At 36.4% G+C, this 21,731-nt stretch overlaps 1 protein-coding gene across 5 annotated transcripts in view; it reads right to left on the bottom strand.

Annotated features, from left to right (window-relative positions):
• Window positions 1-915: 915 nt before the first annotated feature.
• LOC125673402 (lipopolysaccharide-binding protein-like) overlaps window positions 916-21,731 on the bottom strand; it is a 26,413-nt gene continuing 5,597 nt past the window's right edge. For 3 of the 5 annotated variants that reach the window (XM_048909984.2, XM_048909992.2, XM_056166691.1), the window contains 12 exons: window positions 20,188-20,249; window positions 17,806-17,990; window positions 16,363-16,432; window positions 15,864-15,955; window positions 11,680-11,862; window positions 10,597-10,671; window positions 10,328-10,498; window positions 7,289-7,356; window positions 5,958-6,000; window positions 5,797-5,860; window positions 3,218-3,291; window positions 916-1,391 (listed from right to left, as the gene is read on the bottom strand). In XM_048909984.2, the coding sequence (XP_048765941.1) occupies window positions 1,338-1,391; window positions 3,218-3,291; window positions 5,797-5,860; window positions 5,958-6,000; window positions 7,289-7,356; window positions 10,328-10,498; window positions 10,597-10,671; window positions 11,680-11,862; window positions 15,864-15,955; window positions 16,363-16,432; window positions 17,806-17,990; window positions 20,188-20,249 (1,141 nt within the window). In that variant the 3' untranslated portion in view covers window positions 916-1,337. The remainder of the gene's footprint in view (window positions 1,392-3,217; window positions 3,292-5,796; window positions 5,861-5,957; window positions 6,001-7,288; window positions 7,357-10,327; window positions 10,499-10,596; window positions 10,672-11,679; window positions 11,863-15,863; window positions 15,956-16,362; window positions 16,433-17,805; window positions 17,991-20,187; window positions 20,250-21,731) is intronic. The other 2 variants (XM_048909993.2, XM_048909999.2) reach the window with 2 other exon arrangements.

The raw sequence follows: 21,731 nt of genomic DNA, 5'->3' as shown, positions 1-21,731 counted from the left end.
GCTTAACGTCTCGCTCGAGAATTTTTCACTCATATGGAGACGTCACCAAGACCGGTGAAGGGCTTCAAATTTATGCCTATGCTCGTCGCTTACGGTCATTGAGCAGTGAGGGTTCTTTAGCGTGCCACACCTTCTGTAACATGGGTCATCCGTTTATAAGGTCATTTCCGAGGACCCGTGACATTCACATCTGATGCCGAGCGTTTGGCGATGGAACTGTCACTACCTGTTTTAACGACTTAGGTCTGTCGCGGCTGGGATTCGAACCCCGGCCTTCCACATTCGGGGTGGACGCTCTAAACTCGGTCACCGCGGCAGTACAAATTCGTTTATTGATTGGACTGTTTCCTTTGCAATTGAATATTAATATACCATATATCACAACAATGTGGGAGGGAGGTCAATATACCATATATCACAACAGTGTGGGAAGGAGGTCAATATACCATATATCACAACAGTGTGGGAGGGAGGTCAATATACCATATATCACAACAATGTGGGAGGGAGGTCAATATACCATATATCACAACAGTGTGGGAAGGAGGTCAATATACCATATATCACAACAGTGTGGGAGGAGGTCAATATACCATATATCACAACAATGTGGGAGGGAGGTCAATATACCATATATCACAACAATGTGGGAGGGAGGTCAATATGCCATATATCACAACAGTGTGGGAAGGAGGTCAATATACCATATATCACAACAATGTGGGAGGGAGGTCAATTGAATATCAATATACCATATATCACAACAATGTGGGAGGGAGGTCAATATACCATATATCACAACAGTGTGGGAAGGAGGTCAATATACCATATATCACAACAATGTGGGAGGGAGGTCAATATACCATATATCACAACAATGTGGAAGGGAGGTCAATGAAACACAAAACTGATCCATGTAGTTTTAACGCAACCCAATATATTTAAGATTTACAGCCTGAAGTATGAAAGTATCAATTTCAATATATATACGCATAAGGAGCTATCATTTTTTCTGACAGAAAATGATTTTGTTCCAAACACAATGTACTTGTTGCAATAAAAATTCATTTCTCTGGCAATCTGATTAAAATCAGCTCCTCGATCAGCTCCTTTATTGAGGAGCTGATTTTAATCAGATTGGTTCCCTTGAAATGTCCTTTATGGAAACCAAACAACAAAAGGAAATCGTTTTGACAAATGAATGGTAACTTTTTCCAGTGGTTCACGAATGCAACAGTCTAGGATTTTGTTCCGAATCAGGCAAATGTTTCGAATAAATCACAATGCCACACATAGATGGAAATAGCAACATCTCACACGTCAACGGGATATATCACCTAATTATCTTCCTTCCTGTGGTGCTTGATGTCACATCCAATGACCATGGCATTCTGTAATAATGAAAATTAATAATAATAATACAGTAATTAACGTCACAGTTTATCAGCACACTCTTTAATATTTGTCATTACTATCCCACTAAGTTATCCACGTGATAGTGTGAACTTAGAAGTCGTAATTCTTAAACAGAGTTCACCATGCTACCTTTAATTACAATTATAATGAGTCACAGATGAGAAAAAATATACTTATTGATTTTCGTACGAAGTAAAGATTTTTAAAGCATATACAAACGATTCAACACACATGATTGATTGATGTTTTCCGCCACACTCAACAATTTTTCAGTTATCTGGTGGCGCCCAGTTTTTATTGGTGGAAGAGAGAACCCAGATACAATGTACCTGGGAAGAGACCACCGACCTTCCGAAAGTACACTGGGAAACTTTCTCACTTACCGGCGCGAGCGGGATTCGAACCCGCACCGACCAGAGATGAGAGGCCGTGTGATTTTGAGCGCGATGCTCTAACCACTCGGCCACGGAGGTCCCGATTCAACACACAAGTCTGAACAACTTACGAAGTGTTCACCATAGTATGAGTAAAATTGTTGACGGACGGACGGACGGACGGACGGACGGACAATGTGATTACTATAGGGCTTCCTGCATTTCATGCGGGGCCCTACTTACCATCGTTAAAGATAAAGTAGGTTATAATTTATATAAGACGCACTAAACTCCAACAACACTACTTAAGATGAAAGTGACCAATTAACCATTTTATGGATAAAAGATCAAGAGACAAAGTATATAAAGCACTAAAAACATTACAAATACAAGCTGTGGAATTTTCGGAATGAGGCGTCCCTTCCTCGGGGCAAAGAAACTAGTTACATGTGAAAAACGAAACAATAAAAAATGCAATATTTCTATGGTAAACTAAATAAGATAAACTACATTACGTTTTTCAAAGTTTTTTGCAATAATATGCACTATGGTTTTGAAGGGGAAAAACCCACAAGCAATTGTTGAGATAGATCACACGAGTTGCAATTGCTTTTTTTGTTTCGAGAATGTAAATAATACCAATAACATTTTTGGATCCTGAGTATTATTACTTAATACAACCTCGCATTGGGTCAAATGCTGTCTGACGTGTTTCATGCCGATTGTTGAGCCGTTCTTGGCACACTGATTTTTACTGCGGATAACTCCGTTTACCTGATCAAGATATAGGGCTCACGGCGGGTGTGACCGGTCAACAGTGGATGCTTACTCCTCCTAGGCGCCTGATCCCACTTCTGGTGTGTCCAGGGGTCCGTGTCTGCCCAACTATCTATTTTGTATTGCTTGTGGGAGTTATGAGATTGATCACTGTTCGTTATCTTCACCTTGTATTAATACATGAGGGATGCATTTGAGACAATTGTTGATGATTAGAGATTGATAAAAAAAATAGTTATCCAATACGTCATCTTATTTAAAAATTCAGAAAGAGGCTCAAGAGTTAGCCTCCTCCTTATACAGATACCGAATCGGAGGATTGCACGTGGTTTATTTTATCTTAAAACTTCTTTATCAGCTTCCAGTATACTTCACTATTTTTTTTATTGCTAATCTTTTTCATAAACAATTCTATGTAGACGTAGCAATTGAAAATCGCGTGTTTTTTCACGTTGTTTAACTGATTAAGAACTTTCCAGTAATTTGGCCAGTCTGAATCACGCTTACTATTAAAAGTTACATTGTATAACAGCAAATTGAACAAAGGTTGATATCTAGATTGAATCTATATAACGGAACATATGGGTATATAACTGTTGTTGTTGTACTAGTACTGTGTATGAAGTCAATCACTTTGGTATATCACTTACTTCAATCAGCTTAACTTCGGCGTTCTGTACTTCTGTAAACCTAACTGGAAAATCCAATCCTTTTCTTCCATAATCTGAAAAGGTTCGAACAAGTTAGAAATCTTAAGGTAAGAAGACATAAAAATTAATATTCAAGTATAAGAAAGGTTATAAAGAAACGTATAGTGTCCTCATCTCAAAGAAAAAATATCCAACTTCTGAAAATGAATCGATTTAAATCGGTATCAACTTCAGCGGGAAAGAGTGGGGGAAACTCTTTATATACAAAACTACGTAAACAAAATTGCAGTAGTTTCATTTCCAAATGCTTCACAGATTACCTGCTTCAAATTACTACCTGAATATATGTGGCATGAAATGAAACGTACAGTAATCAATCAATTAACTCCTACTGTTCGTTATCTTCACCTTTCATAAATACAAAATAGAGAATTGAGCAAACAAGAGCCCCTATATATACCAGAGGTGGAACCAGGTGCCTAGGAGGAGTAAGCATCGATCCGTCACAACCGCCGTGAACCCTATATCTTGATCAGGTAAACGGAGTTATCCGTAGCCAAAAACAGTGTGTCACGAATGGTCTAACCATCGGTATGAAACACGTTAGATAGCATTTGACCCAAATGATATGTTGTAGTGGCAAACTAGATTGTTATAACGTCCATAGAATTTGCGAAATGCTGATTTTGAACGAGAGTGTTAGAACCCCTGTACCATCAACTTGTTTGCCAGTAGCTTGCCTCGATTTAAACACTTATCATACAAAGAACAAGCTCTTGTGTATCGAATCAGTTGAGATACATAAATTCCATATTTATGTTGATAATGGAGTATTGCTAAATAAATATGGGAAGAGCTTGTTCTGCTGTTTTCTGTTTTTAAATCAAACAGGCTACTGACAAACAAGTTGATGGTGCAGGGGTTCCAACAGTCTCGTTTAAAGGCAGCATTTCGCTAATTCTATGGTCGTTATAACGATCTGACGTGTTTCATACCGATTGTTAAGCCATTCTTGGCACACTAATTTTGACTACGGATAACTCCGGTCGACAGGGGATGCTTACTACTCCTAGGCACCTGATCCCTTCCCTGGGAAATCCAGGAGTCCGTGTTTGCCCAACTGTAATTTGTATTGCTTATAAGAGTTATGAGATTGATTACTGTTCGTTATCTTCGCCTTTCATTAATGTCTCTTGTCCAACGTTAAGTTAGCCAGTGGTAAAATGTTGTGATATGTATTATCAGTATTCGCGAATGTAATGGTATCTTCACACTCACGGATTTTTCTTACGGATCCGTACGTATTCCACAAATCCGAAAAAGTATTTATGGACCATTTACGGTTTATTACGAGTTCTTGCGAAGCATTTACGGCACAATTTACGAGTTGTTACGAGTGAAAACGGATAAATACGAACAATTTACGACATTTTACGAGCTTTTCAGGGATTGTTACGAGTCTATTACGGAAATTTACGATTTAGCTTAGCTTTTACATGTAAATTACGACTTGTGAACGTGTTGATAACGTGCCGTTACGAATAGTTAGGAGTTTGTTACGATTGTTTACGTTTTTGACTCAAAAGTGTTCGCAATTGACTTTGTATCATCATTCGACAGCTGACATTACTTGTAACAGCATGTATGTATATTGTATGCAAGATGCGAAACTTCTTTGATGTCTTGATAACTACTGAAAGAAACTGTCAGATTTTGCGTCTTTTATACCTTTCCTTATTCGTAAAGTTTAAGTAGTACTCGTAAAGTAATCGTGTCTATACGTAAAGTGCTCGTAATGACTCTGAACAATCCGTAAAGGGATTGTAACCCGACATGAATGAAATCGTAAATATCACTTAGGCATTCGAAATAATCCGTAAACAACTCGTAAACTATCCGTAACATATCACAAACTAACCGCAAAGATTCGTTAAAAAAAACTATTTACGAGTGTTTTACGGATTCTTACGAGCTGTTTACGTATCCTTGCGACCAGTTTACGATACCTACGGATTGTTACAAGTTATTTACGGAAAATGAAATCCGTGGACAATCGTGAATTTTTTTTTGACATGTCAAAAAATTTGCCACTACTTTCACAGATCCTTCGAGTGTGTGCGAGTTGTGACGAGTTATTAGCGGATACCAACGAGTGATTTACGAATGCTTGCGATTGACTACGAGTCGGAGATCCGTAAGGACTCGTAAGAAAAATCCGTGAGTGTGAAGGTGGTATAACCTCACGTTTTCTGTAATATATTTGCAAAAGTCATAATGATTATGATAACACAGTACACAGGGGATGCTTACTCCTCCTAGGCACCTGATCCCACCTCTGGTGTGTCCAGGGGTCCTTGTTTGCCCAACTATCTATTTTGTATTGCTTGTAGGAGTTATGAGATTGATCACTGTTCGTTATCTTCACCTTGCAGTACTACTTGATACCTTAACTGTGTTATGCAGCAAAGTGAAGATCAGAAATAGTTCACATTAAATCAAAGTCAGAGAGACAGAAACGCAGATAAACGGACAGACATTATTAAAGACAAAATGTGATACAGATATACATGGTTTCCTACCGTTTAGAATTGGTTCAACTGTTACCACAACTGCGCTTCTAAGTATGAAGTCCACTGTCTGTATCTTAAATCATGATCACCGCAATTAAAATATCACATATGAAATATTCTATGAAATGGGCATATGCTTTTGTAACATAGTAATAAATAAATATACTTACATCAAAGCCTTCGATGAACGAATGAATACTCTGTAAATCTGGACTGGAAATTCAAAACAAAATCGTTTTAGTAATATACATGTATTACTTCGTACATGCATAAGTTTCATTTCCATTCAAACAGCATTGAATAGTGCATACATATAACTCAACCAAGCTATGTTTTCTCTGTCGTGAATACTGCAATTTGTTTTACCAATTGTTTTATCAATATATATATCAGAGGTTTTGTAGAGAACTGTAGTAATTAGGGCTGTACGGACCGTGGATATCGGCCTGGATAGCTCAGTGGTTAGAGCACCTGACTAGTAATGCAGGGGTCCCGGGTTTGATTCCCGGTCCAGCCAAAAGATTTTCTCCTCTCTCCTTTAAATACTACATTTGGTGCCGTTGACCACCCCTGGTGATGCAGGTTGGCCTGCCAGGGGTGAAATGAACCTGGGTTGATATTGAAAGATCAATTATAAAAATTATAATTGATCTTAAGGAGGAAGGAAAGAACCGGGGTTGTGTGGGTCTTCGGGGTCGAAGACTAATTGAGGAGGGAGGAATGTAGTAATTAGGGCTAAAAGGACCGTGGTTATCAGCCTGGATATCTCAGTGGTTAGAACACCTGACTAGTGATGCAGGGGTCTCGGGTTCGATTCCCGGTCCAGCCGAAGATTTTCTCCTCTCTCCTATACTACAGAACAAACAAAATCTATTTTTGATGGGAGTTCACATATCCATTACTTTTATGTGTTGGCTGTGTTGAGAATATTCTGTGCTGATGATCATGCAATCAATACAAAATGGATGGTAAAATGTATGGTATAAAATGAAGTCTCGTAAAGCTATTAGTTTTTCATCCGCTTGGAATTTTTTTTTTAAAAATTGGAAAATCACCAATTAGTTAAAGAATGGATGCAGCACAAATTTTCGACTCATTCCGTACAGTACTACCGGTGATATGAGAGAATTTTTATCATATGCAATACACACTTGATCATTTTGCAGTGAGGGCTCGTGTAATGCCGTGTATCAGCTAAGGAATGGTTTATATTTATTTTGAAGTCTCGGGTTTATCATCAATTGTGCTGAAACTCACAATCTACCAATCACAAAGCGAGTATTTTATCAACTTATTTGAACAAATTTGTACACGGCTAATCTGACCCGAATACACAAGGGGTCAAAATGTATCTGTCATGAAATTGAGAATACAAATAAAAGGTGAAGATAACGAACAATGACCAATCTCATAATTACTCCTATAATCATTTCTAGCATGATTACTCAGTAAACAATTGCATTCAAGAAGGAAGTTTATTAAGAAGGTTACAAAAACTCACTCAAATGCGGCAACTTCTCCATGAAATGCAGCACTGTCCATAGATATATTAAAACGCAAATTCACAGTCTAATAAAAACAAGAATAAATAACAAGTTTAAGACTGGGCTATACTCATATGAATTTCTTTCAGGTATTATTCAATAGCTATTTGAATTTTGATGAACCGATTTACTAAGAGAGAATACAAAATAACTGATAACATCTTTGGTAGCGAGACTTGAAGTAAATGTACAATAGCCCTATAAGTGGCGAGAACTGCCTTTGAAATTAGAATATTTTCAACCAAAGAACAATAAAAAGATAATTGATTCATTCATTCGAAATCATTCATCAATATGTGTTTAAGTGTCTATTGGGTTTCAAGAGCGAGTAACATGTATTTGATGACACATATAACTGTAGAATTCACTTGCAATTCATAATAACTGCATGAAAGGTGAAAATAACGAACACCGATCAATCTCATAACTCCTATAAGATATACAAAATAGACAGTTGGAAAACACGGACCCCTGGACACAACAGAGGTAGGATCAGGTGCCTAAGTGGAGTTAGCATCCCCTGTCGACCGGTCACTCCCGCCGTGAACCCTATATTTTCGTCAGGTAAACGAGTTGTCCGTAGCCATATGTTACATTAAAAAGTGAAGACAAAGAACAGTGATCAATCTCATAAATCGTATAAAAAATACAATATTGAGAGTAGGGCAAAGATTTACCTCTGAAAACACTAGAGGTAGGATTTTGTGCTTAAGAGGAGAAATCATCCATGTCGACTGATTGCAATCGCTATCTTGATCAGGTAAATGGAGAAATCAGTAGTCAAAATTAGTATGTAAAGAACGGCCTAATTGGTATGAAACACTTTGGACAGCATGATCGGTTGTATTTGATCATTATAACGACCATGTAAGTTGCGAAATGTTCATTGAAATGAGACTATTGAAGTCACTGTAAGATCAACTTATTTGTGAGTAGCCTGTCTCGACTTAAAAATTGATCATACGCAGAACATCATTTGCAGTACATAAACATCATACGCAGGTGATGGTGGAATATTCGTACATAAATATTAGAAGTCGATTGATTGATTAACTGTTTGGGGTTTAATGGCGATATATCAGCCAATTTACGGCCGTTAATTAATAACATATAGTGCATATTGAATTTCCCTGACAAATCCCAGTGAGCTACCTTTTTCGAAAAACCTGAGAAATGATCTTTAACGTGCCAAGGGGGTTGTTATCCTTGACACAGGGCACTCTATATCGTCGTATAAGACGCACTTAACAGTTGAAAAAAATATATTAACGGATGAAAATATAGCATCATATATATATAAGCAGTTGTATTGTCAAACTGTTCAAATTCTTCTATAAAAATCGGATTATTGTAAAATTGTATTATAATACGATTGCTGATTTTTCTGAGACTTCTTATATTATCAAAAAGTATATTTGTGTGAATGAAAAAAAACCCAGTACTTACATTGTAATAGGATGTGACATATAATTAAAGGACAGTGACACGATATACATTCAGACCCAATTTCTCTTTTAAGTGGGTAAGAATGTCTCAATATGAAAAGACCGATACTAGTCTTGATACAATCACTTGGTCCAGGCATTTTAGTACATGTATGAAGTTGCATGTTTTATTTATTCTGTTTTGAATAGAATGCAAGTTTATATGTGTCACAAAAATCTCAATAGGTTTACCAAAGAGTGTTTACTTATATATTTATGAAATATTCCAAATAAATGTAGGTTATTTTAAGATGTACAAAACTGAAGAGCAGATTTGCCGCTTTGTCTATTCTATTGTTACTATAGACAGCAATACGACTTGGAATCCAGCAGAAGTCAACTATTAGTTTTGTTTCCTTAGATGATAGTGCTGGTTTAAGATATCTAAAATGTATAAATGATCAATATTAATGCTGACTGTAAACAAGACAGGGTGTCTGCGAAAATAAAAAAAAAATGTTTGTCATTCAAAACTATAATGATATAGACAAAAACAAGTTGAATAGCCCTTCTTTGGCGGTACATTTATAAATCATTGCTTCATTCGGGAGCCGTAAAAAGAAAACTTCGTTTGTGATTATTGCAGCAGCAGCGGGAAGTAGGATAATCTGAAGTCACCCCGTTTATGATAAATTTCATGAATAGCATATCCCAATAAGAAGTACATGAGAAGATGTAGAAGACTCTGAGGTGTTCTTTATTTCAAGGGCATTGCGATAAGTCGAATCGACACATGTATGAAAGTAAGTATTGTGAACAGATTGTTCAAATTCTATTTTCCCATTTCTTATGTTTACCACGATTAACTAAGGTATATCTAATGTTCAGCAAACCTTTGAATGTCAGTTGTTGAGCTGTAAGTGAGACACAGCACTTACAACTCTTTATTTTGTAAACAAGCTCCGGTCAAGCTTTTCTTTACATATAGATTGCCTAATAGAAAATATCATGTTTAAAACAAAATGAAATACAATGTATGAGAAACACTAGCAAATAATTGTGTTCAGAATTAAGTTGTAATTTGAAAGAAAAAAAACTCTGCTTTAAACGAAACTTTACCTGGTATGTTTATCCTATGTAAACAAAAACATGACCAGAGCCTTATTAACACAAGAAAGAATTGTGAGCTCTGTATCTCTCTTGGAACTCGTCAACCGACAATTTCTTTTTCTGACAATTAGAAACGTCTTACATATAGTTGAGCATTGTAAACATTACAAATAGAAAAAATAAAATACTAAATCTTTAGCTTAAATCGTGATATAAAAACCTTATATTTGGTGAGGCGCCGAGATCAATAATCGAAACCGTCTTTAAGTGAACTCAATATAAAGTACATGCACATAAGAGAAATTCATATATTGTATCATGATCGAGTGAACTTATTATATCCATTTTCATTGTTCTGTGTCGTAAAACGAGAATTACCACCTCAATATTTTTACAATCCATATATGGCTAATGGGAAAAAATACGAAAATATACTTTTCTGATAAGGCAAATTCTGCTTACCCCAGTTAAATTTGCAAGGAGTGTGGAATTGCCCAGATAAGGGTTCCTGACGTAAACAAACATTACCATTTTCCCCTCTACCACAGCCAGATTTTTTTCAAAGTTCATTTTAGGAACATCCACACTGTATACATCTAGGTCCATGAAACAGTTGGGATATAGCTTTTCTAGCTATGTAATATAAAATTATAATTAGTCAATGCACAATGCTTATACCAAATTTATACCAAAATTTAACACAACATACATGTAGATCAAATCTAACTTACCATCGGTAATAGTCTGCCAACACAAACTCCAGTCGAGCAGGTTGTATTTAAGCCACTTAAAGACCTATTATGGAGCTGTAAGTATCATTTTTCATACACATGTAATAAAATGATATGACAGAGATATGATGTCTTTCATCAAAAGGTGAAGGTAACGAACAGTGATCAATGTCATAACTCCTATAAAGAATACAAACTTAAGAGTAGGGCAAACACATACCCCATGACACACCAGAGGTGGGATTGGGTGCCTAGGAGAAGTAAGTAGCCCATGTTGACCAGCCGTGAGCCCCTATATCTCGATTAGGTAAACGGAGTATAATCCGTAGTCTAAATCAGTGTGCAAAGACTATCTAATTTGGTATGAAACATGCCAGACAGCATTTTACCCAATGACAAATTGTACTGGTAAATCAAATCGCTACAGCGACCATAAAAATTTCCAATTTCTTCACCAGTGAAATAGGAGAATGCCACTAGAGGTTAGACTATATATAGTCTCGATTATCCAGACCACCGTTCTCATCGACGAAGCTTTTTTTGTTGATAGGAAAGCGTTTTGATTATCGGGACTAGTAGTAATGATGTTATTTTTTTATATTTTGTAATGCATGGCATTGTCAACATCATAGTTTGTATTTCTCTCTGTTTAATTGTTTTAATCAATACACTTCATGCGATCTATTTGTTATCATATCTAAACATTAAATCTAAATCATGTTCATGCATACGTTTTAGCGACTGTCATATTTACATCGAACAACCAACAAGAATGAAAAAGGAAATGGTGAAGATAACGAACAGAGATCATTCTCATGAATATCAATTTTTGTTTCATCTTAGAACTTCAAAATTTATTTTTGTCTTTTACAAGGAATGAGAGAAAAATAACCCATCATGAGGTAATCCTTATAAGTCGAAGGAAATCTTATCCATACTTCGAAGGTTTTGCAAGTTTCGTCCCGCTCCAACCACCGTGGAAATATTTATTCCGTCAAGTGAAATTTCCCTTATCTACATAGATATTCATGAGATATTTTTACGCAAGAAAAAGAATAAAGATCTTAAACTTGGGAAACTTGCCCCAACATGCTCAGCTTTGATTGTGAAGTGAAGCATTCCGTGTAATTGAATTCCTCTGAAGAATGATTCCATTGCATATTTGGACACCCATATATACAGCATTTTAGAATTGTCAGCGTCGAGTGTAACGTTGGCATGGAGAGTTGGGTATTTCTCCATGGTTGAATACCAGTAAACATCGCCCTAAAGAGAATATCAGAACGAATGATTTTCATAAATAGATTCTTAGTCTATTTTTCACCCCTAAGAATTTTTTCAAAACAAGAGGCCCATCGGCCAAATCACTCACCTGAGTCACAATGACCCTGCTGTTTTGATTTTAACAAGAGGATCATGGGCCACATCGCTCACCTGAATCACCTTGGCCCATATCTGAACACTTTCCATATATATTTAAATGTAAAACCTTAGTCCCTATTATGGCCCCAACTACACCTGGAGGCCACGATTTTTGAAAACTTGAATCTACACTACGTCAGAAAGCTTTCATGTAAATGTCAACTTCTTTGGCCTAATGGTTCTTGAGAAGAAGATTTTTAAAGATGTTCCCTATATTTGTAGGTAAAACTTTGACCCGCCACTTGTGGCCCCATCCTACCCCCGAGGGCCATGATTTGAACAAACTTGAATCTGCACTATGTCAGAAAGTTTTTATGTAAAAATCAGCTTTTCTGGCTCAGTAGTTCTTGAGAAGAAGATTTTCCTATATATTTGTATGTAAAACTTTGATCCCCTATTGTGGCCCCATCCATCCCCGGGGTCTATGATTTGAACAAACTTGAATCTGCATTATGTCAGGAAGTTTTCATGTAAAAATCAGCTTTTCTGGCTCAGTGGTTCTTGAGAAGATTTTTAAAGATTTTTCCTATATATTTGTATGTAAAACTTTGATCCCCTATTGTGGCCCCATCCAACCCCTGGGACCCATGATTTGAACAAACTTGAATCTGCATTATGTCAGGAAGCTTTCATGTAAATCTCAGCTTTTCTGACTTAGTGGTTCTTGAGAAGATCTTTCCTATATATTTGTATGTAAAAGTTTGATCCCCTATTGTGGCCCCATCCTACCCCCGGGGGTCCATGATTTGAATAAACTTGAATCTACATTATGTCAGGAACCTTTCATGTAAATCTCAGCTTTTCTGGCTTAGTGGTTATTGAGAAGAAGATTTTTAAAGTTTTTCCCTATATATTTGTATGTAAAACTTTGATCCACCCATGTGGCCCCATCCTACCCCCGGGGGCCATGATTTGAACAAACTTGAATCTACACTATGTCAGAAAGTTTTCATGTAAAAATCAACTTTTCTGGCTTAGTGGTTATTGAGAAGATTTTTAAAGTTTTCCCCTATATATTTGTATGTAAAACTTTGATCCCCTATTGTGGCCCCATCCTACCCCCGGGGGCCATGATTTGAACAAACTCGAATCTACATTATGTCAGGAAGCTTTCATGTAAATCTCAGCTTTTCTGGCTTAGTGGTTATTCAAAAGAAGATTTTTAAAGTTTTTCCCTATATATTTGTATGTAAAACTGTGATCCCCCCTTGTGGCCCCAGCCTACCCCCGGGGTCATGATTTGAACAAACTTGAATCTACACTATGTCAGAAAGTTTTCATGTAAAAATCAGCTTTTCTGGCTTAGTGGTTATTGAGAAGATTTTTAAAGTTTTCCCCTATATATTTGTATGTAAAACTTTGATCCCCCCCTTGTGGCCCCATCCTACCCCCGGGGCCATGATTTGAACAAACTTGAATTTTCACTATATCAGAAAGTTTTCATGTAAAAATCAACTTTTCTGGCTCAGTGGTTCTTGAGAAAAAGATTTTTGAAGATTTTCCCTATATATTTGTATGTAAAACTTTAATCCCCTATTGTGGCCCCATCCAACCCCCGGGGCCCATGATTTGAACAAACTTGAATCTGCATTATGTCAGGAAGCTTTCATGTAAATGTCAACTTCTTTGGCCCAAGGGTTCTTGAGAAGATTTTAAAAGTTTTTCCCTATATATTTGTATGTAAAATTTTGATCTCCCCTTGTGGCCCCATCCTACCCCCCGGGGGCCATGATTTGAACAAACTTGAATCTGCAATATGTCAGGAAGCTTTCGGATAAATTTCAGCTCTTCTGGCCCAGTGGTTCTTGAGAAGAAGATTTTTAAATGACCCTACCCTTTTTTGCATTTTTGTGATTATCTCCCCTTTGAAAGGGACATGGCCCTTCATTTGATAAACTTGAAAGCCCTTCACCCAAGGATGCGTTTTGCCAAGTTTCGTTGAAATTGGCCCTGTGGTTCTGGAGAAGAAGTCGAAAATGTGAAAAGTTTACAGACGGACGGACAGACAGACGGATGATGGACAAAATGTGATCAGAAAAGCTCACTTGAACCTTCGGTTCAGGTGAACTAACAATACATTTTTTCCATCTCCATTCCCATGAAATATTTTGACTCCATATTATAGCCGAACTTAAAGTCACAAATTGGGATGCCTCAATAACAATATTACCAACATAATCATATGCATACTGTCTTGTTAAAGTCACAGATCATTATATAAAATACAATGAGATGTCTTGACGAATTTCATCTTTTGAAAAGGAAGATGGAGTACAAATTGAATTATCAAATATCGATTAAAACCAAGTTCTTTGAAGAACAAAGACATTGTTGTTACAAGCCTTTTCATTTAGAACCGATACATATTCCATGTATAACCTATTTAATTCTTTTATCACTTCTGGTTCATTAAACACAGGAGGATAAATGGTGTGTACTTCTGTTTCAATGTGTTGGATGAAAGGTGAAGACAAAGAACAGTGATCAATCTCATAACTCCTATAAGCAATACAAAATAGAAAAGTTAGGCAAACACGGACCCATGGACAAACCAGAGGTGGGATCAGGTTCCTAGGAGGAGTAAGCATCCCCTGTCGACCGGTCACACCCGTCGTGGGCCCTATATCCTGATCAAGTAACCGGAGTTATCCGTAATCAAAATCAGTGTACCAAGAACGGCCTAACAATCGGTAGGAAACACGTCAGACAGTATTTGACCCAATAATAGGTTGTATTGACGAACTAGATCGTTATAACGACCATAGAATTTGCGAAATGCTGACTTCAATCGAGACTGTTGAAACCCCTGTAGCATCAACTTGTTTGTCAGCAGCTTGCTTCGATTTAAAACCTGACCATACGTAGAACAAACTCTTGCGTATCGAATCAGTTGAGAGATGTAAACACCATATGCAGGTGATAATGGAATATTGCTACATAAATATGGAAAGTTGACGATGGAGAAGCTGAAATCATCCCGTTTGTCATACAGTTGAGTTGTCAGTTTGCCGTTAATGTCTACGTTCAATAAAATGTCTAATTATGAAGCAGAAGTGGACGATACTGTGGTGTCTTTTATTTTGAGCTCACAGGGATATATTGAATGGACATATGAATGAAAGTTGTTATTGTTAATAGACAAAACGTCGTCAATATATCTAAATGTTGAATTGAAGGCCACAGCAAGAGATGTTTTTCTTCTCATGTAGAAATGTTTGAATAAATTCTGATTCATATGAATATAGAAACAGGTCAACAAACAAACGAGCACAATTCGTGCCCATTGGAATTCCAATAGACTGTTGGAAGATCTTATCACCAAAGACCATGAAGATATTGTCAATGAGGAACTCTAGCATATTTTTCATTTCAACTTCAAAGTACTTGAGCGTGAAATAAGAGTGGTGTTTAACAAAGTATTTTTTGATGACTGATCACTAGACATGAATACTTTCGTTTTCCATTTGTGTTGAAGAAGCAACTGTCTATTATGTCAAGAAATTTTGATATTGCTCTTATATTTTATATCCATTCTGACAAGGTGTCAAGCTCTTCTTTATACAAAATTTTATCTAAATCTTAATCATCTCCACTTTAAAAACGGTGTTGCACTTAACTTGAACAAACTTAAATCCTCTTTGACCAAACATGCTTTGTGGCAAGTTTGGTTGAAATCAGCCCTGTGGTTCTGTAAAGGTTGAAAATGGATAAACAAGCGGACGCCAGATAGAAAATGATCAAAATGCTCATTTGAGATTTCAGCTCAGGTAAGCTAATTACGTTTTATTCCAATGAAATAAAGATATAAAAACAGACGTTTGTATACCCGTGAATACGATGAATACCTTGTGATATGTTTCTATGAAGTCTCTGTAATATGTCGGTTCCTTGGACATGTGTATGTCAACCACAAATAGATGTTTTATGTGAGGCATCACTATCAATATAAAGTTGGGTTTCAGTCAGAATAATGAAAGGGGCATATTATCTACTCAAAATAATGAAAATTTGCACCTAATCTATTCAATATAATAAAACCCAGCATTTGTTCTACTCAGAATAATAAGAAATAGCATATATTCTACTCGGGATGATAAAAAATAGCATATATTTTACTCGGAATTTTACTCGGAATGATAGAAAATAGCATATATTCTACTCAAAGTAATGAAAATTGGCATACATTCTACTCAAGATAATAAAATTAGCATACATTCTTCTCAGAATAATGAAAAATAGCATATATTCTACTCAAGATAATGAAAATAAGCATCTACTTTACAGAGGATAATCAATTATCATTAGCATCAATTTCACTTGATCAACACATCGTAAAATACTTACGTTCAATGGTTTGCATTTGTTTGTTCAAAGTGGTTATGACAAAGGACTCTATATGGGTACAAACATCCAGCTGCAGGACGAAATGTGAGGAGAAAATATATTTGTTGTTAATAACTATGTAAATCTCAAAACAAGAAGGTATTAAACTATCGCCTCATCAGACATATCCCCAATCGTCAAATAAAAAAAAACCCATCAGTTGAATATTTGTGCATTAAACCTTTCTTTGTATCAATGGTTAACGAGCCTTTTTTCTAACCATATCATGGGTGTTTTAAAGGATACACTTTAAGAAGTTAAAAGGTGAAGATAACGAACAGTGATCAATGTCACAACTCTTATTAGGAATGCAAAATAAATAGTAGGGCAATCCCGGACCCCTGTGTATACCAGTGGTGGGATCAGGTGCCTAAGAGGAGTAAGCAGCCCCTGTCGACGACGTACTATCTTTAAAATTCAACTTCGGTGAATATTTTTTTTTCAAGAGTAAAAATAACGTATGGAATTCATGTTCCTCATACTTTATTAAAACACATCGTACAAGCCAACATAATTTGCAGACAATTAAACATCCAGGACTGGAGGTTATAAAACATTTACCGTACTCATACTCAAACTCAGCCATATTTGCTTTGAGTACAACTCTGAGCAAGCTCCAAGCATAATCGAAAAATCTCGAGCAAATACATTAAATGTACTCCATTTAAGTATGAGAATAATCATTTAAAAGCCTTATAACTTTCACTTTTGAGAATGAGCACGATTTAGAGCACGGAGTTCAAATTTGAGTATGACAACTTGCTCAAAAAGGTTTTATAACTTAGGGGCCAGATGTATTCCAATTTTTCCACGAATGGTGTTACATCATGGAGTCCTGCAACAAAAGAACCTGCAACATACATGCAGACATGTAACTAGCTCAAAAGTAGCATAACTTTGTGTGATTTAGACAATTCTGTGAACAATTTAAAAGTACAACAATTTAGTGATAGAAATATATGCAAATGAAGTGTAAAAATCTTTATGTAGATCACATCAACGTGTGTGTGTGTGTGTGTGTGCAAAGAGAGAGAATTACTTTTCACGATGATCGGTAACAGTAAAAGCAAAAAATATAATTTTACTACCAGAGGATCTGATTGTTGATTTCAAAATTGGATTTTAAATTTCAATAGAATTTCGCTAAAATATTGTTGGAATTTCATTTTGGTTTAGGATTTCTTTTGAATGTGAATTTATTGTCTGTTGAGTGAGAATCACCTGTGACATTATGTAGCAATGAAGTCTGTAAAAAATGGTTATTTAGGTGGCAAGTTTTTATTTTCACGATAAGTAAAGGAATGACTCAAATTTCCCAATTTGTATTCCCCCAAATCTGAGAACGCCTTCTATCTGAAAAATAGGTCATATCACATGATAAATAAAGAAATGAAATAAACTCACCAATTTTAGATACTTTTTAAGTTGTTCTTTGAAGATCTTTTCAAACTTTGCTTCACCTTGTGTGCATAGCTGCTCTTCTGAGGGGGCGCAATTATCATAACTGATATTCATATCTGACACGGGTATCAAACAGTTTTCTTCACCTTTACATACACTCGAGCTAAAATTACCAGACTTGTTCATTCCTGAAATTATTGATAATTAGTATAATAAGGTATGTATGTTTTACTATGAATGAAACAGAAAAAAATATTCAGCAATTTCAAATGTATATTTAATAAAAGTGCGTAAAAAGCACTAACTTTGAACAACACTTGATACTTAAAAGTGTCGGAACTGTAAAGGGGATAGACATATGAATGGATTATTCCACTACGAAGAATGTGTGCAAAGCGTTGGAAAATCGGACTGGCACGCAGTCTTGTAAACGTTTATGCAAAGTAGTAAATTATCATGTAAAACTACATGTAATAAACAGGGATTTAAGACAGAAATAATACAAAATACGGCTACATTGTTGAGGAAATGCTCAAACGAGTAGATGAAGCTCAGACTCTGGTAAAAGTTTATCTCAGATTCATTCTGGGGAATTCAGTAGAACCTACTGGTGAAGTCAGTAGGTTAGTTGATACATTTACGGTCAAATGCGTCCAGTAAGTGCATCCAGAATTTTTTCTTTTGCTTTCTGTCGGTATCTGATCAATTTGGATCATGATCAATAAGCATTATTATTTTATCCTCCCATTGTTGATTACTGTCGTTGTAATGTGTAACCACTGACAAATCTTTCTTTTGATAGAGGGCTGATGGTTGTTGACCGGTTTGCGAAGGCCTGTTGTTTCTCCTACCTAATTTTCTGGCAGACATCGCAAATGATGAGATAGATGCAGTTTAGTTTTGCGGGAAATATTTCCCAATATTTGGTAACTGCAACCATTAACGTAACTACAAAACATTTCAGTGTTTGAGCTATGTTTGCTTAATTGACATCCGGGTCTGAGCATTTGCTAAAGGGTTATCAAGTCTAGTCCTTATTAACATGCCTTTCAGATTTCAGGGGCACCAGAAGGACGTTGGGGTGTCTTTGAAAAAAAAAATTAACTAATCATTTATTGGCATGCAGAATACTGTTGAGGTTCTAGAGGGGGGGGGGGGTTGAGGTTTCTCTTTGTACTAGAGGAGGGAGTAACCCTATTCTTTTGAAGTTTTAGAGGGGGTGTTTCTCCTTGTACTAGAGGAGGGAGTAACCCTGATCTTTTGGGGTTTTAGAGGGGGTGTTTCTCTTTGTACTAGAAGAGGGAGTAACCTTGTTCTTCTGAGGTTCTAGAGGGAGAGGGTGTTTCCCTTTGTACTAGAGGAGGGAGTAACCCTATTCTTTTGGGGTTTTAGAGGGGGGTATTTCTCCTTGTACTAGAGGAGGGAGTAACCCTGTTCTTTTGAGGTTACTACTGAAGGCGTACGATACAAAACTCTCTCAACTACTCTATCATGCTCACTATGGAAATTTCTAACTTCTAAGAATACTTTCTTTGACAGGCATTTATAAACGGGGAAATGAGTTCAATCTCCACACTAACTCCATCGACCCTCGTTTGTACCTTTTGCCATCCAGCTGTTAACCACCCCATACTGCCAATGGAGTCCCTAAGGTTTTACCCACCCGAATCCGCCGCATCGTCACTACTCCTACTACATTCCAAGAGCAGGTACAAATCCTCAAAACTCTTCTGACCAACACAAGATATGAGTCCTGCAAGGTGATTGTGATTATATTTTGCTTAACGTCTCGCTCGAGAATTTTTCACTGATATGGAGACGTCACCAAGACTGGTGAAGGGCTTCAAATTTAGGCCTATGCTCGGCACTTATGGCCATTGAGCAGTGAGTGTTCTTTAGCATGTCACACCTTCTGTGACACGGGTCATCCGTTTTTAAGGTTATCTCCGAGGACCCATGACATTCACACCTGATGCCGAGCGTTTGTCGATGGAACTGTCACTACCTATTTTAACGACTTAGGCTGCAAGGTAGAATCCACAATTGTTGAGATGTCATGGCATGGCCTGCAGTTCCTTGAATAACTCATTTCAATTGATATTAGATCCATTAATTAATCCACTCAAATGGGGCAATCTATGTCAGCTGGTCAATACGTCTAACTTTATTTAGATTGGTCAATGACTTTAAGGAAATAGACAATTTAGTATAAGATTAACGGTCGACAAACCAATACATGTGTAGTTGTCAAGTAAGATCAAAGGCGGCATTTGATAGTGTATAGTGTATGTGATTCATGTCTTATTGTACATGTAATGTTGTAATACACGATTAAGTTCGGCAAATATCAGACAATGAGAGATATAAGATAGCTGATGAACTTACCAATGTGAACTTTAAAATACCACGGAATATTCATAGTAATGCTACAGTTCTGAACACGACTTCTGAAATGGAAAGACGAGAAAATATTTCTATTCATCCTCATATGTTCTGTTAAAGATAAATTATATTACATTAGAGGAAATTGCTTCTCATGGGATGAATCAAGAAAAAATTATATTATTAGGAATTTTACAAATGGTAATTAGGAGATATAAGACTAAAAGTAGAAGCAGCAATGGCAGTGTCATAATTCTTACGTTACGACTTTTTATCGCATAATGCGATGAGGACATTTTTTTTTTTTTATCTCGTTCGTGAAATTACAACTTAGTATCTTTTAAAATCGATACAGTAAATGTATCATATTGTATTCACGACATACTAACCCGTACTTATAACTTTGTATCGCATAGCTCGTAATTACATAATTACAATCTTAAAAACCCTGATAGGCTTTTGCAAATTTATGTCTTTAAGAGAAATGCATAAAATGACTTCGGTAGGTCCTAATGCTTACAGTACTACTTAATAATCACGTCACTACATTCCCTCTCATACTTACAGTACTACTTAATAATCATGTGACTACATTCCCTCTAATGCTTACAATACTACTTGATAATCACGTGACTACATCCCCTCTAATGCTTACAGTACTACTTAATAATCACGTGACTACATTCCCTCTAATGCTTACAGTACTACTTAATAATCACGTGACTACATTCCCTCTAATGCTTACAGTACTACTTAATAATCACGTGACTACATTCCCTCTAATACTTACAGTACTACTTAATAATCACGTGACTACATCCCCTCTAATACTTACAGTACTACTTAATAATCACGTGACTACATTCCCTCTAATGCTTACAGTACTACTTAATAATCACGTGACTACATTCCCTCTAATACTTACAATACTACTTAATAATCACGTGACTACATCCCCTCTAATACTTACAGTACTACTTAATAATCACGTGACTACATTCCCTCTAATGCTTACAGTACTTCTTAATAATCACGTGACTACATTCCCTCTAATACAAGAAAATAACTAAACCTCTGGTGGCATATGTTGCTCTGGGCAGCTGTCTATGATATAAAACAAGAAAACAGATATGCATTTTTTATTGTATGATTGATTGTATATTGTTTAACGTCCCTCTCGAGAATCTTTCACTTATATAGAGACGTCACCATTGGCGGCGAAGGACTGCAAAATTTAGGCTTATGTTTGGTGCTTATGGTATTTTGAGCAAGGGTGGATCTTTATCATACACCCGCTGTGAGGCGGGACTTCGGTTTTTGCGGTCTCATCTGAAGGACCGCGTCATTTAGTCGCCTTTTACAATAAAGGGTTACTGAGGACATATTCTAACCCAGATCCTCACGGGACTGCACAATTTTTAATACAGAATACTAGTATTGGACAATATTCACATTATATAATATTGTATTTTACCGTTAAACAACATTGCAATGAAAGCTGAAGATAACGAACAGTGATCAATCTAATAACTTCTATGAGGATACAA

The sequence above is a fragment of the Ostrea edulis genome, chromosome 1, assembly GCF_947568905.1.
Source record: "Ostrea edulis chromosome 1, xbOstEdul1.1, whole genome shotgun sequence".
NCBI lineage: Eukaryota > Metazoa > Mollusca > Bivalvia > Ostreida > Ostreidae > Ostrea > Ostrea edulis.
The sequence above is the reverse complement of the archived record's forward strand: the minus strand, read 5'-3'. Positions and strand labels throughout refer to the sequence as shown.